The sequence below is a fragment of the Grampus griseus genome (assembly GCF_964374135.1).
Source record: "Grampus griseus genome assembly, chromosome: 7".
Lineage (NCBI taxonomy): Eukaryota > Metazoa > Chordata > Mammalia > Artiodactyla > Delphinidae > Grampus > Grampus griseus.
Window position 1 is genome coordinate 88,593,704 of NC_139001.1, and position 26,061 is coordinate 88,619,764.

Here is a 26,061-nt window from a genome sequence, read left to right on the forward strand (position 1 = left end):
TAGTGAAGATGATCCAGGACCTCAGAAAAAGAATGGAGGCAAAGATCGAGAAGATGCAAAAACTGTTTAACAAAGAACTGGAAGAATTAAAGAAAAAAAAAACAGATGAACAATACAATAACTGAAGTGAAAACTACACTAGAAGGAATCAATAGCAGAATAACTGAGGCAGAAGAATGGATAAGTGACCTGGAAGACAGAATGATGGAATTCACTGCTGCAAAACAGAATAAAGAAAAATGAATGAAAAGAAATAAAGACAGCCTAAGAGACCTCTGGGACAACATTAAACGCAACAACATTCGCATTATAGGGGTCCCATAAGGAGAAGAGAGAGAGAAAGGACCAGAGAAAATATTTGAAGAGATTATAGTTTCAAACTTCCCTAACATGGCAAAGGAAATAGCCACCCAGGTCCAGGAAGCACAGCGAGTCCCATACAGGATAAACCCAAGGAGAAACACGCCGAGACATATAGTAATCAAATTGGCAAAAATTAAAGACAAAGAAAAATTATTGAAAGCAGCAAGGGAAAAATGACAAATAACATACAAGGGAACTCCCATAAGGTTAACAGCTGATTTCTCAGCAGAAACTCTACAAGCCAGAAGGGAGTGGCATGATATACTTAAAGTGATGAAAGGGAAAATCCTACTACCATTATTACTCTACCCAGCAAGGATCTCATTCAGATTCGGTGGAGAAATCAAGAGCTTTACAGAAAGCAAAAGCTAAGAGAATTCAGCACCACCAAACCAGCTCTACAACAAATGCTAAAGGAACTTCTCTAAGTGGGAAACACAAAAGAAGAAGAGGACCTAAAAAAGCAAACCCAAAACAATTAAGAAAATGGTCATAGGAACATACACATCAATAATTACCTTAAACGTGAATGGATTAAATGCTCCAACCAAAAGACACAGGCTTTCTGAATGGATACAAAAACAAGACCCATCTATATGCTGTCTATGTGAGACCCACTTCAGACCTAAGGACACATACAGACTGAAAGTGAGGGGATGGAAAAAGATAGTCCATGCAAATGGAAATCAAAAGGAAGCCAGAGTAGCACTACTCATATCAGATAAAATAGATTTAAAATAAAGAATGCTATAAGAGACAAGGAAGGACACTACATAATGATCAAGGGATCAATCCAAGAAGATATAACAATGATAAATATATATGCACCCAACATAGGAGCACCTCAATACATAAGGCAACTGCTAACAGCTCTAAAAGAGGAAATCAACAGTAACACAATAATACTGGGGGACTTTAACACCTCACTTACACCAATGGACAGAGTATCCAAAATGAAAACAAATAAGGAAACAGAAGCTTTAAATGACACAATAGACCAGATAGATTTAATTCATATTTATAGGACATTCCATCCAAAAACAGCAGATTACACTTTCTTCTCAAGTGTGCACGGAACATTCCCCGGGATAGATCACATCTTGGGTCACAAATCAAGCCTCAGTAAATTTAAGAAAATTGAAATCATATTAAGCATCTTTTCTGACCACAATGCTATGAGATTAGAAATGAATTACAGGGAATAAAATGTAAAAAACACAAACACATGGAGGCTAAACAATACGTTACTAAATAACCAAGAGATCACTGAAGAAATCAAAGAGGAAATAAAAAAATGCCTAAAAGTTACATGTAATATTGTACAATTTTTTTTAAACATGATTAAAAATTTTTTTAACTGTTAAGTGTTTTGAAAAATATATTCAAAGTATTAAATTTTCATTTTAGATCTTAGTTTATGTTTATATAACAGAATGCCCTCAATTGATCCAGGTTCACCATAATATCTTTCTCTAAGCCCTTAATGGTTTATATCTTCCCTTTAAAATGTATAAGTATGTTTTAATTAAGTTGACATTTACAAAGATATTCTGAAAAAAAGTTATTAATTAAACACATATAAGTTCTTTATCATTTCTGTTATAGTGTAGCAATTTTTCATCTAACCCATAGTGGTCTATCAACTGAGTAAACCTTGATTTCTTAGACACACCTGACTGAAACTCAGAGCAACAGCTGGCTGCAGCTTCTCCACCTCTTTGTTAACAACTGTGTCTGAGACAGACCTTTCTTTGATCTATACATTTTATCTAGTTTTAGCCTCTGAAGAAAGTCTCCTTTCTCTTGAACCTGCTTCACCAATTTTGTTTTTTCTTCATTCAATCTTTTTTTTGGAAGATTCTCTTTCAGAAAATCAGTCTGAAGATCACTGCATTACCCAGTATCAAGTGTTTCAGATCCACATGCATTGATGTTCTTGACGGTATTTTTCAAACACATACTTCACATTCACTGTCTATGTGTTTAAAATTTTTTTTGAAATTCCAAGCTGTTTCCTTGTGTTGAAGGTGCTGGATTCTCTGAAAAGTTCTAACAGTTCTCTTCATTCTCTACTTTAAGATCTTTTACCACACTGTACAAGAAATTAAATGAAGATCTTGTTTTGCTTAAGCATTTTCTCTACGTGTTACACTCATAGGTTGTTTTCTTGTATTGGTTATGTGGGGTGATAGTGGATTGACACAGGCCTGTGGAGTGCTAGGTAAAATCATGCCTGAGTTTCCTAGACTTCCCATCTTAAAAATGAAATCTTAGTTTAACTGGAGGAAAGGGAACTCTACTCAGCTCCAGCACTGATCCTCAAATTCCAGTTCTCAGATAGAACCTGCTTCCCGTCTCCCTCAGCCATCCCCAGAGAGTGGAGAAAACACAAGCAACTGCAGCTCTCTGCTTACTTTGATTTTAAATGGATCTTCCTATTGTTTGCTATCTCTAAGAGGGCTACTTCCTGAGGAAGATCTTAATTGCCAACCTTTAGATACTCCCTCTTCTAGCCATGCCTCACTACTTAGTAGAGAGCTGGCACCCAACCTTAGAAATGTCCCCATTTACCACGACTGCCATGGAAGGAGCAGTACCAGGTCACTATTTGCTGCCTTAACCAGGTTCACTGATGAAACTCAACATCAGAAATTTGAGACGCCGTTGCTACTTAAAGAAAAAGATCGGTTTTCCAGTGTCCCACGTATTCAGGGATTTCAAAACAAAAGAAAAAGAAAAAAGAAAAATCCATGAAACTGCTCAGGTTCCAGGTGATAATAATTCTAGGTGGTCATTTTTTCAATTTATCTCTTTCTCTCTCTCATTCATACACAGCCCTTTTGCCCAAAGCATATCCTAAGCATCAGAGTGATTGAATTGGGGGTATTTCTAGTATCAGCCCCAATTATTTCTAGAACTAGAATTCTGTTAGAATAGGGAGCATTTATTAATCATTATATATTTAGATTATGCCTTTTCAAGGAGCTAGAGACACAGGGGTGAGAAAAGCAGCTCAAATCCCTATCTTCATGAACTTGCATTTAGCTGGAGTAGATAGTAAATGCATAAAAATTTATGAGAATGTCAGATGGGGAAAAGCAGTGTGAAATAAAAGAGAGAAGAGTTTCCATAAAGTCCTTGTCAAGGAGGTGCTATTTGAGCTTACACTTGAATGGCATGCAAGATCTAGCCTTGTGAAGATGTCTTAGGAAGACCTTTCTGGGCAGAGAAAATAGCAAGTAAAACCCCCTTAAGGCCAGAAAATGCTTGGCAGTTTCTAGCTAATGTGGCTGGAGTAGCAGGAGCTTCATGCCACAGGAGAGGAGGGCCAAGGGTGATGAGATTCTGAGGGACTTGCCTGCTACCATAAAGACCGAGAACTTTAGTAGCCAGTTTAAGGGTTAAACAGGAGTTTTTAAATCGTGGTTGGTGTTTTAAAATGATTACTCAATGCTGTGTGAAGACTGTACTATGGGAGAGGAAAAGGATGGATGCTGGTGAACTTTAGGAGGCTGGTATAGGAGTTCAGGTGAGAGTTCGTGACAACTTGGACTAGTGTGGTAGCAGTGGAAGTGGAAGCAGTGGAGGTCTTAGAAATAATTTGGAAGTAGGTAATTGGAATTTATTTTAGAGGTAAGGTTCAGATCTGCTTTAACTTAGGGTGAGTTGCTCCTATTGTACTTCTCCTATTGTGCTCCTAAGGTCAGCTTGGACCTGCAAAATGTCTCAAAACTCTTAAATAACTTTCCCAGTGCTCTGTTCTGCTCCTAATAAGTCAGCAGATATATGTCAGTGTATTAGTCAGCGAGGGCTGCCATAACAAAATACTATAGACCGGTGGCTTAAACAATAGAAATTTATCTTCTCACAGTTGTGGAGCCTGGAAGTCCGAGATCAAAGTGTCAGCAGGTTGGTTTCTCCCCAGGCCTCCTTGGCTTGCAGATGACCTCCTTCTCACTGTGTCCTCATGTGGTCTTTCCTCTGTGCTCACATCCCTGGTAAAGTGTCTTCTTATAATGACACCAGCTCTATTGGATTAGGGTCCCACCCTTATGACCTACTGTAACCTTAGGTACCTCTCTAAGACCCTTTTCCAAATGTAGTCTACACTGGAGGTTAGGACTTCAGTGTATGGATTTGGGGAGGGGGGGGGGATGGTGGAACACAACTCAGTCCAAAACAGAGAAGGTCATTATTTAACTTAACCCTCTTTAGACCTTGCTTAAGCTGAGCCCCTTAACAGCAGGGAAATGATTCTTTTAAACCTTTCTCCTAAACAATGCATACGTAAAAGTCAAACAAAGAATTAAGTTGTCTTTGAATGCTGTTAATCACCCTTGTTTACAACAGTTACAAATATAAATTGAGGTTCTAATATTCTATTTTTTCTATCTTAATAGACCATTTTATATGTGACTTGAACTTGATCACTTTGGAGTGATCACCACAGGCAATTAGCATTATTCTTTTCCGTTGTCAGGAATTACACTACTAATCTCAACCAGCCTCCAGTTGAATGAATCTAACTAGTGGTAAGGGGGAGGGAGGAAACAATTTTCTCTCTACCCTCCTAGACTCTTGACTGATATCCCTTGAAATAAAGGACAGATTAACAAGAGAAAAAAAAGTAATTATCTATGTACAGGAGCCTCACAAAGATATAAAATTCAAAAGATGGCTATACTATGGAGGTTTATGTACCATTTATTATTTTATATACCATTTATTTCCTGAGTTAAGGAAAGGGGTCTATGGCTTCAAAGAAGAGAAGGTAATTCATGGAAAAGTGAGAATAGGAGATGTTTGGTAAACAAGGCTTGCCCTGCCTTGCAGATAACTCTCTGAGATGAAAAAGTTCTCAGGTAATAGCTCTCTTCCTGGTACAGGCCCACTTTCTAATGTAAATTTTTCATACCAAAAGGGAATTCCTACTCTGTTTTCAGAGCTTCTCATGTGTCTGGTTTTCCTTAAAATTATCAGTTCCAAATAATCCAAGCCAAAGAGCCATATTTTGGGGTGACACATTCTGCTAGCCACAAGAGAAGTAGTATAAAATCATAGAAATACAGTAATTCACCATTAATTCCAGAAAAATAGTTCCACACACATTCCAATTGACAGTGGGTAGAAATGTTTTCCTAATTGTTTATGTATTAGAATCAGTATAGTCACATGTATGTTTTAGATTTTATTTTTTTGACTCATTCTTTCTTTTATTGTATATAGGTACCGATTAGTGTCCTTACTGTTCAAGTCACTTGGCTAACTATTTCATATATTATATGAGTGTAGTAGAATTTTCTTTCTTTTACAGATGAGGAGACTAATAATAAGAGTCCAAGTAAGTTGTTCAAAATCACCCAGAGAGAAAGTGTCATAGCCAGATATCAAAGCACATTTGTGACTCCAAGCCACACTCTCTCACCTACTGTAGTGACTCTCAGCCAGCCATAAAACCATCCCTGTAACTGGCATTGGCATATGTATGGAGGATAAGAGTTAATAAGACTAATTCCTCCCCCAAAGAGTCTTACATTTTAAACACGGAGACAGACATGTAAATAAATATAGGATTAGGAATGCCATAGGATTAGGAATGTTAGAATTGTACACAGAACAACACAAAGGGTCAGGTGAACCACTTTATGTCTTGGGGACAATCAAAGTTCCTAAACAGCAGTACCATTTGAGCTGAGTCTAGAAATCTGGTTATGTGTCCATTATTCAGATAATGGGAGTACAGCTAGGTGTAGCAGTGGAGGCAAGGATTCCATATGGAGGAAGTAAATGGAGGACAAATATAAAAGGGCATAGGATATTAATGAATCATTGTTTTGGAAAATTATATCCACTCTATATTATCCTATTAACTAGGGTAATGGAAATTGGGTGAATACAGAAAAAACATTGTTCAGACACAATTCAACACAACTGTGATACAAGGTAGATATTTAATTCAAGTGTATTTCATTAAAATATTGAAATAGTCTGCTCTGAGCTGAGTAGGTCTTCTCCTCCTCCCCCTCCTCTTTCTCCTCTTCCCTTTTTCCGATGAAAACAATCTTTTTCATTGAATAAACTCTACTTTTTGTTTTCTAAATATCCCAGCAAGCAGTTGTTCGGAGCTGCCTTGTTTTTGTCAGCAAATTCTTCCCTCTCACTGTCATTCTCTCCTTCATCACTGCACAAATACTTCACCGGCAGCACATTCAGGCCATCAACTTGGAAATTAAATTACCTGCCATTCTCAAGTCTTTTTCGCTACAACCCCAGACTGCCCCCTTAGTCCTCAGTAAGGCAAACCTGAGTGTAACAATGAACTGAGAATTTTGGACCACATTTGTCAGTTCAAGGTCACAAAAGCTTCAAAGCAAAATTCTGGACTTTGTTCTTCAGTGCTCTCCATCCCACCTTCATTGTCATTCTCCAGATTCTCTGTTTAAGAAAAATAAATAAAAACAAGTCTTGGGAGAAGGCAGAGCAAAGAGACTTCTAGTACCCTCACTGCCCTAAGAAATAGATTTTTGCCCAGAGCTTCAGACAAACTGCAAAACGCTGCTCCTGCACCAAAGAGCAGTCAACAGGCTAACAGACTGCTGTAAGCAAGCATATTCACCTCTAACTGTCCAGGTGGAGGGGCTTTGCAGTAGGTACAATGTTTTGCAGTAGGTACAATGTAAAAATGGAATGGTTCCTATATAATTATAAGTAATAGACTCATTCTGATATGTAGATTTTTCTCTTATTCACAACAGTTTTAATTCTTTTTCTGTACAAGTAAGCTGTCTTTGGCTTATTTTCATCTTTTTTTTTTTTTTTTTTTTCTGTAATGTGGTTAATCTATCCTTGGGAAATTGAAAGTTGACTGCAGTTCAGTATTCCTGGAACATGGTGCATAGTGGGCAGTCATAGATCTGGTGATGGAAAGTTAAGTAGGCATCAAATCATGGATGACCTTTGTGCCATGCTAAGTGTTTTGGCAGGGGAAAGCAAGCCTTTGGAGAATTTTAAGTGGCCTAGTGACATGCTTAGATTTGCATTTTGGAAAGATCACTCTATTGTTTCCTCAGCAATGATAGTCAGGGGAGTGAGAAATAATGGGGTCCTGAGCTAAGCAGTTTTAGTGGGAATGGAGAGAAAATAAAACATTCCTGAGAACATAAAGTGAAGAATTAAGTGGGCTTGCTCAGATCAGAAAGGCACCTGGGAAATGCCATGGTGATGATAGGGGGAAAAAAAGATGACTATCTGGTTTTTACATCTGATGACTGCATTGGGGACCATTTACTGTCAGAAGCTGTCTTAGTTCAGGCTGATATAACAAAAATACCATAGGTTGTGTGGCTTAAAGAGCAAACATTTATTTCTCACTGTTCTGGAGGCTGGGAAGTCCAAGATCAAGGAGGCAGCAGATTCAGTGTCTGATGAGAATATGCTTCCTGGTTGACAGACAGCTAGTTGGTCTTACTGTCTCACAGCAGAAGGGATAAAGAGCTCTCAGGGGTGTGCCTTCTGTAAGGGCACTAATTCCATTCATGAGGGTTCCACCCTTACAACCTAATCATCCCCCATAGGCACCACACCTTGGGAGTAAGATTTCAACATATGAATTTAGCAGGGGACACAAAAATTCATAACAGAAGTCTATTGGGAAAGAAGCATACATGGGAAAAATAAAATGGATTTTATTTTGGTCATGTAAAGTTTGTAGTGACTTCATTATAGTCAGGGAGAAATTCCTATGATGTAGTAGGATACATGGACTGAAGATTAAGAGGATAGTTAGGCATATGAGAGAGATTTTGGAGCTATTAGGGTGAAACTTAGTTATTGAAGTCACAAGTGAGAATTCTCCCCTACCCAAATTCCTAGGCAGTAGATACAATCTCAACTCTTTGGGCTATTTCTTTTGATGTTTGTTGCTGTATTTATGAATTTTTTTTAAAAGTTATAGATTTTGTTTATTGACAGGTGTTTTAACACATCACATCTCATTTATGATGAGGCAATCACATGTGCTTATGTTCAAAGCCTAGCAAAGGCCTTGGAACTTAGTAGGTCACAGTAAGTTTATTTCCTTTCTTTATTTCTCTCCTCTGTCTGTCTGTCTCTTTCTCTTTTGAGTAAAGAGTTTGGAGACTGTATGGTAGAATCAATTTATATTTATGATATTTATATGAATTCTTTTTTATAGCTCATAAATTTCTTCTATATCCCTATTAGTAAATGTATTTGTTTGCTAGGGCTGCCATAACAAAGTCCCACAGACTGGGTGCCTTAACAGAAATTTTTCTCACTGTTCTGGAGTCTTGAAGTCTGAAATCAAGGTGTGGACATGGTTGATTTCTTCTGAGGCCTCTCTCCGTGGCCTGTAGATGGCTATCTTCTCTTTCCTGGGTCGTCCATCTGTGTGTGTCTGTGTCCTAATTTTCTTTCTATAAGGACATCAGTCATATTGGATTAGGACCCACACTAATAACCTAATTTTAACTTAATTACCTCTATGAAGACCTTATGTTCAAATACAGCCCCAGTCTGAGATACTGACAGAACTTTAACACATGAATTTTGGAGTGCACTGTTCAGCCTGTAATAGTGAAATAGAGAAATTCATAATTACTTACATACAACTTAAGCAAGCAATTTTTGAAATCTGGTAATTTCTGAAGATTCTAGTATATTTGTATGAATAACAGTGTGAGAAAAAAGTGAGAGAAACAAATGTGATTCTAAATAATAATTAATTACACAGTCAAAACTGAAGTTCTTTATGTTAGAGGAACCTTCAAAAAGGATATTTAAAAAGAGAAATTTTTAAAAGATAATATCAAGAGGAAATTGGAGAGATGGTTTTATTTAAATGTTTTCTAAGTGTTGAATTATTATGGGAGATATTTTTAGGGATATTATTTCCCCAGTCATTTCACAGTATTTAGGTAATTTCTACATCATGCTCAGTTCAAAAGAATGCAAAGCACTGTGAAGCATACGAAGAAGTACAAGACAGCATCCTTGTTTTCAAGAGTTTTCATCTCTGGATAAGGAGTCAAAATTAGTACAAGTGAAAAGAAAAGAAAAAGCAACAATTTAATATGAAGCCATATGATTCTGTCTGTAGAGGCTTTAGAATCAATGAGAAGGAAGAGTCAACGTGGGATGTGCTAGTTTGAAGTATTTCACTGAGGGTGGGGTTAGACTTGTGCAATGAAGGGTGAGTAGAATGGAGTTATATGCAGACAAAGGTAGGGAAACTAAAAAATGAAACTGTGCCTGTTTTCTTTATAGGACTAATGGCACTCTTCGGTTATTTCTTATCTTACTTTTTTTTAATTGTGGTAAGAACACTTGCCAAGAGATCTATCCTCTTAACAGATTTTTAAGTGCACTATACAGTGTCATTAGTGGTAGGCACAATGTTGTATAGCAGATCTCTAGAACTTATTCATTTTCTATAACTGAAACTTTATACCTGCTGGACAGCGACTCCCCCATTTTGCCCCCTCCCTCAGGCCCTGGCAACCACTATTCTACTCTCTGTTACTATGAGTTTGACTATTTTAGATACTTTATGTGAGTGGAATCATACAATAGTTATCCTTCTACGACTGGCTAATCTTACATCATTTCCTCAAGGTTCATCCATGTTGTTGCATATGGCAAAATTCCCTTTTTGTAGAAGACTTTATTTTGTTAGAGCAGTTTTAGGTTCACAGCAAAATTGACACAAAAATACAGAGATTTCCTACATTCCCCTATCCCTACACATGTGTAGCCTTGCCTGTTATCAGCATCCCCCACCAGAATATTTTCCTCTTTTTTAAGGCTGAATGATATTCCATTGTATATATATATATACCACATTTTATTGATCCATTCATCTTTTGATGGACATTTAGGTTGTTTCCATACCTTTGCTATTATGAATAATGCTGCAGTGAACATTGGAGTGTTAATATCTCTTCAAGATTTTGAATTCAATTATTTTGTATATATACCCAGAACTGGAATTGCTAGGTCATACTGTAGTCTATTTTTAATTTTTTGAGTAATCTCCATACCCTTTTCAAAAATGGCTGTGCCATTTTACATTCCTAGCAACAGTGTACAAGAGTTTCAATTTCTCCATATCCTTGCATCCTTGCCAGCATTGTTATGTTTTTTGTTTTTTTTTTTTTTTATGATAGCCAGGTGTGAAGTGATATCTCATTGTGGTTTTGATCTGCATTTCTCTGATGATTAATGATGTTGAGCTTCTTTTTATATACCTATTTCATATACCTGTTGGCTGTTTGCATGTCTTCTTTGGAGAAATGATTATTTAAGTCCTTTGCCCATTTTCAATCAAGTTATTTATTTATTTGCTGTTGATTTATAGGAATTTTAATGATGTCTTTTCTATTTGTTTATTTCTTGTCTGTCTCCCTCACTAGAGCATAGGCTCTATAAAGAAAACTTATTCTTTCAACAATACCACACTGTCTCAATTACTGTAGCTTTATAATAAGTCTCAAAGTTTGGTATTGTCAGTCTTCTAACTTTGTTCTCCATCATTTTTTTTTTTTTGAGAAAATATCTGCCAAATACCTAAGTCTGAATAGCCATACATTGTAAGACATTCTTTCAAGGATAAAATGATATTCTGTGAAAAAAGTAGCACATTCTTCCTGCAGTTCAAGCCATCTCATAAGTACATTTGTTCCACACAGTCATACTTCACTATGCACCAGAAGTGCTTTCTGAACACTCTTGATTTTGTCACTCAGAATATTAAAAAGGCCTGGACTGAAGAGTTAAGATTTAACAAAATTGATACTTTTTACTGGTCAATTAAGGACATTTTTAAGTAAAACTGGAATTTTTCTTCTTCTTTTTTTTTTTTTTCCTGTGACTGCATGGAGGTGAAGAATCCAATGATTCCAAGTACAGCTTTTGGACTTTGTAGACTGACATTTTATTTCTTTGCTTTTCTATCGTATTTTCTGTTTGTCTTTTTCTTCTTTATTATGGAAGATTTCCTCAACCACATTTTCTAGCCATTCTATTAAAAATATTTTTATTTAGAAATACTTTTTAATCTCTGAGTCCTGTTTTATTCTCTAAATATTACTTTTTAAAATGATCTTTAACTTTTCTAGAATGAGATATGTACTTGAATATATGATGATTTAAAAGATATTTTCTGAATTATTCATTTTGCATCTCTATGTTTTATCTTAGTGTTTACTTTCCACTCTGCTAATTTTCCTCATTGAACTTAATATCCTGGTTTCCCATGACATTTAAGAAAGGACTGGGTGATCTATCCTGTTTTCCTCTATCTTTATGAAAATAAAACTCTTTTCACTTGGTATCTTCCTTGCAGGGGGATCTCTTCCTGGGAGCTCTGCATAGCTTTGAACACATGCTGCATTACGTTTAGAGATTTAACACATGAAGCTTTCTGCTGAAGGCACAGATAGGTGCATGGCATGAAGATGTCTTGTAGGAGGGAGTTTGCAGGTTTTGCTTTAGAAGGTCAGGATTTGGGTTCCCCAAAGGTCAGAATGAAAAGAACCTTATTGCAGGGCACCAGCCTCAATATCCCCGATTTTTCACTATCTTAAAAAAGAGCTTTGCTTATGTCTTTATTTGAGACTTTCTATCAGCCATTAGCCATCTGTACACTTAGGGCAAAGGGTGGGGGACATTGTGATGGTAGGTAGTATAACATATAAAAATATCTTGACTTAATCACCCTATTTTTAACCTTTGTTTGCACTTCACTCTGTTATTTCCAAGCTAAAAGCAAGGTCATCTAGAGTTCTGTGGAAAGAGATGTCTTCCATTCCTCCGTAGCCTTTTTAAAATCACATTCTAGGTTACAACTTTATCTGCCTTTTTCCTGTTTCCATACACTGACCATCTTGTACACTTTGTTTATATGCCTGTCATTCTCTTGTTTATTATGTGGATTCACTATGGGTTTATTCTGTTTTATGTTTTTGTATTTCTGTTGCAGTGGGTTAGTAGAAGAAACAGAAGTGGAAACACATGTGCTCAATCCACTATACTGTGCCATACACCTTTCAAAAGAGTCTCTTACAAAGTCTCTGCCCTTTTCACAGAGAACTTCTCTGTTCCTAAAAATAAATTTGTGAGTGTAAATAAAAACATAAATGAATTAGCTACTCAACTTCACCATCATAATCTAAGTTCCATATCTATATGTCAAGAGAAAGAAGACTAAACTCTATCCATCTATGGAAGGAGACAGTGTAGAAATGAGATTTATGCCATGGACTCTAAAATCAGTGCTTGGTTCGTAACCTGGAGCCACTATTCATTCTGTGATCCAGGAAAAAACACTTAACCTCTCTTTGCTTCAGTGTTCTTAACTGTAAGATGGTTTAATAATAGTAGTACGTACTTTATAGAATTGTGAAGATTAACTGAATTAATCTATAGTGTTTAGAACTGTGCATTGCACAAAAGTAGATTTAGAAAGGGATGGTTATTATTAATGTGTATCTTCTAGGTTGAAATTGATGTGGTCTCAGTTGTCATTAAGTTAGATGCTTGTTGAAAAGTCTAAATTGTTCAAAACCTTTAAAATTATGATTTTTATTTAAACTTATTTCATTATGTTAAATTTTTTAATGCACTCAGCATGGAGACTTTGAAAGAACACTAGTTTTACAGACAGGCCATATATGTATATTTGATTAAAATAATCTCTTTGAATCTCAGAATCTTCATCTATGAAATGAAAAATGATAGCAGCATCCTTATAGCTTTGCTATGACAGTTTGACATAGTATAATAATGTGAAATTTTACTAGAATTCTGGCTACTGGACTATTTTCTATCTGTGGCACATTTCAGAGTCTCTGCTACCAAATGAACACTCAATACAAGTTAATACTGCACATTTATAAAATTTCGGAGAAAGAAGCATAAACTGTAAAAAATATGTTACTATAAATGTGAAGAATCCAGTAATGGAGAGTGCAAATGATTAAAAGCTTACACACTTGAAACAAAACTTAGAGAACAGTCCTTTTTATACTTGTTCAGATATCTTGTTGGATTTTGCTGTTCATTTAGAGATATAGCACAATACTACTATGATCATTGTTCAGATTGAAAATAATAAACTCTGTATTCCATATTAATTTGAAATATACTTTTATTTATATCGTGGTTTTTAAGAAAAAGAAAAGTTAAGTCAAGTATCTCTAATTGGAGAGAGAAGAGGAAAATTTAAACAATAGAATGTACTATGGGTTATATTTTTAAAAGTAAAAATGGAGAGGGCAGACAGCAGAAGCAAGAAGAACTACAATCCTGCAGCAGCCTATGGAACAAAAACCACATTCACAGAAATATAGACAAGATGAAAAGGCAGAGGGCTATGTACCAGATGAAGGAACAAGACAAAACCCCAGAAGAACAACTAAATGAAGTGGAGATAGGTCACCTTCCAGAAAAAGAATTCAGAATAATGATAGTGAAGATGATCCAGGACCTCGGAAAAAGAATGGAGGCAAAATCGAGAAGATGCAAGAAACGTTTAACAAAGACCTAGAAGAATTAAAGAACAAACAAAGAGAGATGAATAATACAATAACTGAAATGAAAACTACACTAGAATGAATCAATAGCAGAATAACTGAGGCAGAAGAATGGATAAGTGACCTGGAAGACAGAATGATGGAATTCACTGCTGCAAAACACAATAAAGAAAAACGAATGAAAAGAAATGAAGACAGCCTAAGAGGATGTCATTCAGATTCGATGGAGAAATCAAGAGCTTTACAGAGAAGCAAAAGCTAAGAGAATTCAGCACCACCAAACCAGCTCTACAGCAAATGCTAAAGGAACTTCCCTAAGTGGGAAACACAAGAGAAGAAAAGGACCTACAAAAACAAACACAAAACAATTAAGAAAATGGTCATAGGAACATACACATGGATAATTACCTTAAAAGTGAATGGATTAAATGCTCCAACCAAAAGACACAGGCTTGATGAATGGATACAAAAACAAGACCCATCTATATGCTGTCTACAAGAGACCCACTTCAGACCTAGGGACACATACACACTGAAAGTGAGGGGATGGAAAAAGATAGTTCATGCAAATGGAAATGAAAAGAAAGCTGGAGTAGCAATACTCATATCAGATAAAATAGACTTTAAAATAAAGAATGTTACAAGAGATAAGGAAGGACACTACATAATGATCAAGGGATCAATACAAGAAGAAGATATAAAAATGATAAATATATATGCACCCAACATAGGAGCACCTCAATACATAAGGCAAGTACTAACAGCTATAAAAGAGAAAATCGACAGTAACACAGTAATAGTGAGGGACTTTAACAGCTCACTTACACCAATGGACAGATCATCCAAAATGAAAATAACAAAGGAAACAGAAGCTTTAAATGACACAACAGACCAGATAGATTTAATTCATATTTATAGGACATTCCATCCAAAAACAGCAGATTATACTTTCTTCTCAAGTGCACACGCAACATTCTCCAGGATAGATCACATCTTGGGTCACAAATCAAGCCTCAGAAAATTTAAGAAAATTGAAATCATATCAAGCATCTTTTCTGACCACAATGCTATGAGACTAGAAATAAATTACAGGGAAAAAAAGGTAAAAAACACAAACACATGGAGGCTAAACAATACGTTACTAAATAACCAAGAGATCACTGAAGAAATCAAAGAGGAAATCAAAAAATACATAGAGACAAATAACAATGGAAACACAATGATCCAAAACCTATGGGATGCAGCAAAAGCAGTTCCAAGAGGGAAGTTTATAGCTCTACAAGGCTGCCTCAAGAAACAAGAAAAATCTCAAATAATCTAATCTTACACCTAAAGGAACTAGAGAAAGAAGAACAAACAAAATCCAAGGTTAGCAGAAGGAAAGAAATCCTAGAGATCACAGCAGAAATAAATGAAATAGGAACAAAGAAAACAATAGCAAGATCAATAAAACTAAAAGCTGGTTCTTTGAGAAGATAAACAAAATTGATAAACCATTAACCAGACTCATCAAGAAAAGAGGGAGAGGATTCAAATCAATACAATTAGAAATGAAAAAGGAGAACTTACAATGGACACCGCAGAAATACAAAGCATCCTAAGAGACTACTACAAGCAACTCTATGCCAATAAAATGGACAACCTGGAAGAAATGGACAAATTCTTCAAAAGGTATAACCTTCCAAGACTTAACCAGAAAGAAATAGAAAATATGGACAGACCAATCACAAGTAATGAAATTGAAACTGTGTTTAAAAATCTTCCAGCAAGGGCTTCCTTGGTGGTGCAGTGGTTGAGAGTCCCCTGCCGATGCAGGGGACACAGGTTCATGCCCCGGTCCGGGAAGATCCCACATGCCATGGAGCGGCTAGGCCTGTGAGCCATGGTTGCTGAGCCTGTGCATCCGGAGCCTGTGCTCCGCAACGGGAGAGGCCAAAACAGTGAGAGGCCCGCATACCGCAAAAAAAAAAAAAAAATCTTCCAACAAACAAAAGTCCAGGACCAGATGGCTTCACAGATGAATTCTATCAAACATTTAGAAAAGAGCTAACACCCATCCTTCTCAAACTCTTCCAAAAAATTGCAGAGGAAGGAACACTCCCAAACTCATTCTATGAGGCCACCATCAACCTGATACCAAAAGCAGACAAAGATACTACAAAAAAAGAAAATTATAGACCAATATCATTGATGAATATAGATGCAAAATGCTCAACAAAATACTAGCAAACAGAATTCAACAACACATTAAAAGCATCAGACACCATGATCGAGTGGGATTTATCCCAGGGATGCACGGATTCCTCAATATATGCAAATCAATCAATGTGATACACCATATTAACAAATTGAAGAATAAAAACCATATGATCATCTCAATAAATGCAGAAAAAGCTTTTGACAAAATTCAACACCCATTTATGATAAAAACTCTGCAGAAAGTGGGCATAGAGGGAACCTACCTCAACATAATAAAGGCCATATACGACAAACCCACAGCAAACATCATTCTCAATGGTGAAAAACTGAAAGCATTTCCTCTAAGATCAGGAACAAGACAAGGATGTCCACTCTCACCACTATTATTCAACATAGTTTTGGAAGTCCTGGCCACGGCAATCAGAGAAGAAAAAGAAATAAAAGGCATCCAAATTGGAAAAGAAGAAGTAAAACTGTCACTGTTTGCAGATGACATGATACTATACATAGAGCATCCTAAAAATGCTACCAGAAAACTACTAGAGCTAATCAATGAATTTGGTAAGGTTGCATGATACAAAATTAATGCACAGAAATCTCTTGCATTCCTATACACTAATGATGAAAAATTTGAAAGAGAAATTAAGGAAACACTCCCATTTACCACTGCAATGAAAAGAATAAAATATGTAGGAATAGACCTACCTAGGGAGACAAAAGAACTGTATGCAGAAAACTATAAGACACTGATGAAAGAAATTAAAGATGATACCAACAGATGGAGAGATATACCATGTTCTTGGATTGGAAGAATCAATTTTGTGAAAATGACTATACTACCCAAAGAAATCTACAGATTCAATGCAATCTCTATCAAATTACCAGTGGCATTTTTTACAGAACTAGAACAAAAAATCTTAAAATTTGTATGGAGACAGAAAAGACCCTGAATAGCCAAAGCAGTCTTGAGGGAAAAAAATGGAGCTGGAGGAATCTGACTTCAGACTATACTACAAAGCAAAGTAATCAAGACAATATAGTACTGGCACAAAAACAGAAACATAGATCAATGGAACAAGATAGAAAGCTCAGAGATAAACCCATGCACCTATGGTCAACTACTGTATGACAAAGGAGGCAAGGATATACAATGGAGAAAAGACAGTGTCTTCAATTAGTGGTGCTGGGAAAACTGGACAGCTACATTTCAAAGAATGAAATTAGAACACTCCCTAACACCATACACAAAAATAAACTCAAAATGGATTAGAGACCTAAATATAAGACTGGACACTATAAAACTCTTAGAGGAAAACATAGGAAGAACACTCTGACATAAATCACAGCAAGATCTCTTTTGATTCACCTCCTAGAGCAATGGAAATAAAACCAAAAATAAACAAATGGGACCTAATGAAACTTAAAAGCTTTCGCACAGCAAAGGAAACCATAAACAAAACGAAAAGACAACCCTCAGAATGGGAGAAAATATTTGCAAATGAATCAACGGACAAAGGATTAATCTCCAAAATATATAAACAGCTCATGCAGCTCAATATTAAATAAACAAACAACCGAATCCAAAAATGGGAAGAAGCCCTAAATAGATATTTCTTCAAAGAAGACATACAGATGGCCAAGAAACACATGTAAAGCTGCTCCAAATCACTAATTATTAGAGAAATGCAAATCAAACTACAATGAGGTATTACCTCACTCCAGTTAGAATGGGCATCATCAGAAAATCTGCAAAGAACAAATGCTGGAGAGGGTGTGGAGAAAAGGGAACCCTCTTGGCACTGTTGGTGAGAATGTAAATTGATGCAGCCACTATGGAGAACAGTATGGAGGTTCCTTAAAAAACTAAAAATAGAATTACCATATGTACAGCAATCCCACTACTGGGCATATACCCAGAGAAAACCATAATTCAAAAAGACACATGCACCCCAATGTTCATTGCCGCACTGTTTACAATAGCCAGGTCATGGAAGCAACCTAAATGCCCATCAACAGATGAATGGATAAAGAAGATGTGGTACATATATATAATGGAATATTACTCAGCCATAAAAAGGAATGAAATTGGGTCATTTGTTGAGATGTGGATGGATGTAGAGACTGTCATACAGAGTGAAGTAAGTCAGAAAGAGGAAAACAAATATCGCATATTAATTCATGTATGTGGAACCTAGACAAATGGTACAGATGAACCGGTTTGCAGGACAGAAGTTGAGACAGATGTAGAGAACAAACTTATGGACATCGAGGGGAAAGCCACGGTGGGGGGTGGGGGTGGTGTGATGAATTGGGTGATTGAGATTGACCTTATACACTGATGTGTATAAAATTGATGACTAGTAAGAACCTGCTGTATAAAAAATTAAATTAAAAATATTTTAAAAAAAACATTAAAAAAAGAAGTAAAAATGATTTTGCTGTTTCTCATAGAAACAGGGTTTGGGAATTTAACAAAAGAAATCAGAAAGCACTAGAGTTTAATAGTTCTTTATTATTATTTAATAAGATGATTATCTTTTTCATAAAAATAACTTTTCATTTTTATAGATAAGAAACTGTGGTGGGCAGACCAAAACTTAGCTCAGCTGGGAACCTGCAGCAAAAGAGATGGAAGAAACCCCACTGTTCTAAGAAATAAGACTTCTGGGGTCGTTCATATGAAAGTGTATGATAAAGAAGCACAGCAAGGTAAGTCACACAGTAATGCATTTGTGCCGCCTTTTGAATATATAATGTTCTCTTTTTTCATATTATTTTCTCAAGTCAAAAATTGAAGTTCCCTATTTTTCTTCTAGTAAAAAAAAAGGGGGTGGCAAATGCTGCTTAATACTGTAGAAGGAATGCCTTTAGCATAAGGTATATAATGAGCTTTCAAAACATTAGCAAAGCTGCCCAAGGAATCTTAATTTTTCAGGTCTTCAAAGAGGTCTTATTTTGTTCTTGATTTAAAAATATAAGAATAAGGAAAAAATCTCAGTAAAATATATTCAATGTATAATTATGCCAGAAACAGAATGAACTAGGGGACTTCAAATGGACTATGTTGATGCAAGAATTTCATAACCAAAAGCACTTCATTGTTTGGCTCTAAGCATTTTGCGTTTTTGTTTTTGCTTGTCCAAATGGTGTGCAGTGAAATGGAGTGAGAGAACTAACAGATGGTTTACGTACGTGGACTTGTCACATTGCCCAAATGGCAATTAGATTAGAGATGCCAGCCAGTACAGCCCTACACCTGCTAGTCTTTTCTTCGTTTTTGGTTCCTGATCCATGACATTAGCAGAACTCCCTTCCTAGAAAAAATATTCTTCTATATTCTACTATCTTATTTAAATCTCTGCCGTGAAATCCTTTTCTTCATATATTTTTCTGCTTAGGAAAAAAATATCAAGAAAACTTAAAAGGATTTTTATCTAAAGGATTTGGGCATGTAGATCAAAGCAGATAAGAGTAGAGATAATAGTGAACCAAAGAGATCACTAATTCTGAAGACAGGTGACAGCAATCAAGCAGGCAGAATTTATTGGAGATACCAATTGAGAGCCATTCCTGCACAGCCGGAGACAAAGTGAAGACCAGATTCATGGTTACCTTTTCTGAAAAAAGCATGGGTCAAATTTCAGTCTGGAATCCTTTCTTGCCAGGAGCAGCAGGAAATATTTCTTTTTCAGGAAAAGAAAATATTTTTAAGAGAAAAGAATTGCGTTGTAAAACCATCTGAACTGATTACTGGGATCCATTCATGGTTGAGAAGACATTGACACCCAAACTCTTAGGCACAAAATCTGTACTTATTCTCTGATATATATATATATAGATATATATATATATTTGGTCATTGTCTATAATAATGAACAGGAGAGTTTTCACTAGGAATTACTTAATAGAAAATTTTCTATATCAAAATAAATAATTTTACTGGCATTCAAGTCATGGAAAATAGATTATTTAACTGGGAATAAAATACTGGCACTCAATAAATAAAATATGACACTTTTGTGGATTTCAATACAATCTGTTAAGTATAAAAACTTACAGTACTATAATAAACTTTAGTTCATAGTCTATACTGAATGAGATTATATCTGAAAATACACATTATAAAACAAAAGTTAGAGAGAGATTATATTTCCAAACATTTTTTTAAATCTATATTTATTCCTTCAAAATGTGAACAAACACATACTTTGAAATTGTAAATTAATATAATACATTGAATTTTTGTAGGTACAGTTCCAATAGTTTCTTGGAAGAAAAATTCATTGTATTATGCTTGTCTCACATTGTTCATTTTAACAAGATCCCCCTCATCTTTTTTTTTTTTTCGTAGCATAGGGCACTATCCATGATTCTTTCTTTTTTTTTTTTTTAACATCTTTATTGGGGTATAATTGCTTTACAATGGTGTGTTAGTTTCTGCTTTATAACCAAGTGAATTTGTTATACATATACATATGTTCCCATATCTCTTCCCTCTTGCGTCTCCCTCCCTCCCACCCTCCCTATCCCACCCCTCCAGGCGGTCACAAAGCACCGAGCTGATCTCCCTGTGCTACGCGGCTGCTTCCCACTAGCTATCTACCTTACGTTTGGTAGTGTATACATGTCCATGCCTCTCTCTCGCTTTGTCAAAGCTCACCCTTCCCCCTCCCCATATCCTCAAGTCCGTTCTCTAGTAGGTCTTTGTCTTTATTCCTGTCTTACCCCTAGGTTCTTCATGACATTTTTTTTCTCTTAAATTCTACATATATGTGTTAGCATACGGTATTTGTCTTTCTCTTGCTGACTTACTTCACTCTGTATGACAGACTCTAGATCTATCCACCTCATTACAAATAGCTCAATTTCATTTCTTTTTATGGCTGAGTAATATTCCATTGTATATATGTGCCACATCTTCTTTATCCATTCATCCAATGATGGGCACTTAGGTTGTTTCCATCTCTGGGCTATTGTAAATAGAGCTGCAATGAACATTTTGGGACATGACTCTTTTTGAATTATGGTTTTCTCAGGGTATATGCCCAGTAGTGGGATTGCTGGGTCATATGGTAGTTCAATTTGTAATTTTTTAAGGAACCTCCATACTGTTCTCCATAGTGGCTGTACCAATTCACATTCCCACCAGCAGTGCAAGAGTGTTCCCATTTCTCCACACCCTCTCCAGCATTTATTGTTTCTAGATTTTTTGATGATGGCCATTCTGACTGGTGTGAGATGATATCTCATTGTAGTTTTGATTTACATTTCTCTAATAATTAATGACGTTGAGCATTCTTTCATGTGTTTGTTGACAGTCTGTATATTTCCTTTGGAGAAATGTCTATTTAGGTCTTCTGCCCATTTTTGGATTGAGTTGTTTGCTTTTTTGTTATTGAGCTGCATGAGCTGCTTGTAAATTTTGGAGATTAATCCTTTGTCAGTTGCTTCATTTGCAAATATTTTCTCCCATTCTGAGGGCTGTCTTTTGGTATTGTTTATGGTTTCCTTTGCTATGCAAAAGCTTTGAAGTTCCATAAGATCCCATTTGTTTATTTTTGTTTTTATTTCCATTTCTCTAGGAGGTGGGTCAAAAGATCTTGCTGTGATTTATGTCACAGAGTGTTCTGCCTATGTTTTCCTCTAAGAGTTTGGTAGTTTCTGGCCTTACATTTACGTCTTTAATCCATTTTGAGCTTATTTTTGTGTATAGTGTTAGGGAGTGATCTAACCTCATACTTTTACATGTACCTGTCCAGTTTTCCCAGCACCACTTATTGAAGAGGTTGTCCTTTCTCCACTGTACATCCCTGCCTCCTTTATCAAAGATAAGGTGACCATATGTGCGTGGGTTTATCTCTGGGCTTTCTATCCTGTTCCATTAATCTATATTTCTGTTTTTGTGCCAATACCATACTGTCTTGACTACTGTAGCTTTGTAGTATACTCTGAAGTCCGGGAGCCTGATTCCTCCAGCTCCGTTTTTCGTTCTCAAGATTGCTTTGGCTATTCGGGGTCTTTTGTGTTTCCATATAGATTGTGAATTTTTTTGTTCTAGGTATGTAAAAAATGCCAGTGGTAGTTTGATAGGGATTGCATTCAATCTGTAGATTGCTTTGGGTAGTAGAGTCATTTTCACAGTGTTGATTCTTCCAATCCAAGAACATGGTATATCTCTCCATCTATTTGTATCATCTTTAATTTCTTTCATCAGTGTCTTATAATTTTCTGCATACAGGTTTTTTTGTCTTTTTAGGTAGGTTTATACCTAGATATTTTATTCTTTTTGTTGCAGTGATAAATGGGAGTGTTTTCTTGATTTCACTTTCAGATTTTTCATCATTAATGTATAGGAATGCAAGAGATTTCTGTGCATTAATTTTGTATCATGCAACCTTACCAAATTCATTGATTAGCTCTAGTAGTTTTCTGGTAGCATCTTTAGGATTCTCTAGGTATAGTATCATGTCATCTGCAAACAGTGACAGCTTTACTTCTTCTTTTCCGATTTGGATTCCTTTTATTTCCTTTTCTTCTCTGATTGCTGTGGTGAAACCTTCCAAAACTATGTTGAATAAGAGTGGTGAGAGTAGGCAACCTTGTCTTGTTCCTGATGTTAGTGGAAATGCTTTCAGTTTTTCACCATTGAGGATGATGTTGGCTGTGGGTTTGTCATATATGGCCTTTATTATGTTGAGGAAAGTTCCCTACTTTCTGCAGCGTTTTTATCATAAATGGGTGTTGAATTTTGTCAAAAGCTTTCTCTGCATCTATTGAGATGATCATATGGTTTTTCTCCTTCAATTTGTTAATATGGTTTATCACATTGATTGATTTGCGTATATTGAAGAACCCTTGCATTCCTGGATAAACCCCACTTGATCATGGTGTATGATCCTTTTAATGTGCTGTTGGATTCTGTTTGCTAGTATTTTGTTGAGGATTTTGGCATCTATGTTCATCAGTGATATTGGCCTGTAGTTTTCTTTGTGACATCCTTGTCTGGTTTTGGTATCAAGGTGATGGTGGCCTCGTAGAATGAATTTGAGAGTGTTCCTCCCTCTCCTGTATTTTGGAATAGTTTTAGAAGGATAGATGTTAGCTCTTCTCTAAATGTTTGATAGAATTCGCCTGTGAAGCCATCTGGTACTGGGCTTTTGTTTGTTGGAAGATTTTTAATCACAGTTTCAATTTCAGTGCTTGTGATTGGTCTGTTCATATTTTCTATTTCTTCCTGATTCAGTCTTGGCAGGTTGTGCATTTCTAAGAATTTGTCCATTTCTTCCAGGTTGTCCATTTTATTGGCATAGTGTTGCTTGTAGTAATCTCTCATGATCTTTTGTATTTCTGCAGTGTCAGTTGTTACTTCTCCTTTTTCATTTCTAATTCTATTGATTTGAGTCTTCTCCCTTTTTTTCTTGATGAGTCTGGCTAATGGTTAATCTATTTTGTTTATCTTCTCAAAGGACCAGCTTTTAGTTTTATTGATTTTTGCTATCATTTCCTTCATTTCTTTTTCATTTATTTCTGATCTGATTTTTAGGATTTCTTTCCTTCTGCTAACTTTGGGTTTTTTTGTTCTTCTTTCTCTAATTGCTTTAGGTGCAAGTTTAGGTTGTTTATTCGAGATGTTTCCTGTTTCTTAAGGTGGGCTTGTATTGCTATAAACTTCCCTCTTAGAACTGTTTTTGCTGCATCCCATAGGTTTTGGATCATCGTGTCTCCATTGTCATTTGTTTCTAGGTATTTTTTTGATTTCCTCTTTGATTTCTTCAATGATCACTTCGTTATTAACTAGTATACTGTTTAGCCTCCATGTGTTTGTATTTTTTACAGATCTTTTCCTGTAATTGATATCTAGTCTCATAGTGTTTTGGTCGGAAAAGATACTTGATACAATTTCAATTTTCTTAAATTTGCCAAGGCTTGATTTGTGACCCAAGATATGATCTATCCTGGAGAATGTTCCATGAGCACTTGAGAAAAATGTGTATTCTGTTGTTTTTGGATGAAGTGTCCTATAAACATCAATTAAGTCCATCTTGTTTAATGTATCATTTAAAGCTTGTGTTTCCTTATTTATTTTCGTTTTGGATGATCTGTCCATTGGTGAAAGTGGGGTGTTAAAGTCCCCTATTATGAATGTGTTACTGTCGATTTCCCATTTTATGGCTGTTAGTATTTGCCTTATGTATTGAGGTGCTCTTATGTTGGGTGCATAAATATTTACAATTGTTATATCTTCTTCTTGGATCAATCCCTTGATCATTATGTAGTGTCCTTCTTTGTCTCTTCTAATGGTCTTTATTTTAAAGTCTATTTTGTCTGATATGAGAATTGCTACTCCAGCTTTCTTTTGCTTTCCATTTGCATGGAATATCTTTTTCCATCCCCTTACTTTCAGTCTGTATGTGTCTCTTGGTCTGAAGTGGGTCTCTTGTAGACAGCATATATATGGGTCATGTTTTTGTATCCATTCAGCCAATCTGTGTCTTTTGGTGGGAGCATTTAGTCCATTTACATTTAAGGTAATTATTGATATGCATGTTCCTATTCCCATTTTCTAAATTGTTTTGGGTTCGTTATTGTAGGTCTTTTCCTTCTCTTGTGTTTCTTGCCTAGAGAAGATCCTTTAGCATTTGTTGTACAGCTGGTTTGGTGGTGCTGAACTCTCTCAGCTTTTGCTTTTCTTTAAAGGTTTTAATTTCTCCATCAAATCTGAATGAGATCCTTGCTGGGTAGAGTAATCTTGGCTGCAGGTTTTTCTCCTTCATCACTTTAAATATGCTCTGCCACTCCCTTCTGGCTTGCAGAGTTTCTGCTGAAAGATCAGCTTTTAACCTTATGGGGATTCCCTTTTGTGTTATTTGTTGTTTTTCCCTTGCTGCTTTTAATATGCTTGCTTTGTATTTAATTTTTGACAGTTTGATTAATACGTGTCTTGGCGTATTTCTCCTTGGATGTATCCTGTATGGGACGCTCTGTGCTTCCTGGACTTGATTAACTATTTCCTTTCCCTTATTAGGGAAGTTTTCAACTATAATCTCTTCAAATATTTTCTCAGTCCCTTTCTTTTTCTCTTCTTTTTCTGAAACCCCTATAATTCGAATGTTGTTGTGTTTAATGTTGTCCCAGAGGTCTCTGAGACTGTCCTCAGTTCTTTGCATTCTTTTTTCTTTATTCTGCTCTGCAGTAGTTATTTCCACTATTTTATCTTCCAGGTCACTTATCCATTCTTCTGCCTCAGTTATTCTGCTATTGATCCCATCTAGAGTATTTTTCATTTCATTTATTGTGTTGTTCATCGTTGTTTCATCTTTAGTTCTTCTAGGTCCTTGTTAAATGTTTCTTGCATTTTGTCTATTCTATTTCCAAGATTTTGGATCATCTTTACTATCATTATTCTGAATTCTTTTTCAGGTAGACTGCCTATTTCCTCTTCATTTGTTAGGTCTGGTGGGTTTTTATCTTGCTCCATCATCTGTGGTGTTTTTTTCTGTCTTCTCATTTTGCTTATCTTACTGTGTTTGGGGTCTCCTTTTTGCAGGCTGCAGGTTTGTAGTTCCCATTGTTTTTGGTGTCTGTCCCCAGTGGCTAAGGTTGGTTCAGTGGGCTGTGTAGGCTTCCTGGTGGAGGGGACTAGTGCCTGTGTTCTGGTGGATGAGGCTGGATCTTGTCTCTCTGGTGGGCAGGTCCATGTCTGGTGGTGTGTTTTGGGGTTTCTGTGGACTTACTTTGATTTTAGGCAGCCTCTCTGCTAATGGGTGGGGTTGTGTTCCTGTTTTGCTAGTTGTTTGGCATAGGGTGTCCAGCACTGTAATTTGCTGGTCGTTGAGTGAAGCTGGGTGCTGGCGTTGAGATGGAGATCTCTGGGAGATTTTCGCCGTTTGATGTTATGTGGAGGTGGGACGTCTCTTGTGGACCAGTGTCTTGAAGTTGGCTCTCCCGC

General features: G+C 36.2%; 1 protein-coding gene and 1 pseudogene across 2 annotated transcripts in view; one reads left to right on the forward strand and one right to left on the reverse strand.

The window, feature by feature from the left end:
• Positions 1-26,061, forward strand: part of LRP1B (LDL receptor related protein 1B) — a gene marked incomplete at its 3' end in the record, with an annotated part of 1,802,496 nt that overhangs the window by 1,248,956 nt on the left and 527,479 nt on the right. The window contains exon 33 of the mRNA XM_082657914.1: positions 18,681-18,821. Within this exon, the coding sequence (XP_082514040.1) occupies positions 18,681-18,821 (141 nt within the window). The remainder of the gene's footprint in view (positions 1-18,680; positions 18,822-26,061) is intronic.
• LOC309824944 (swi5-dependent recombination DNA repair protein 1 homolog) lies at positions 1,932-2,594 on the reverse strand (annotated as a pseudogene). Its single transcript has one exon. The product of its transcript is annotated as a swi5-dependent recombination DNA repair protein 1 homolog (transcript).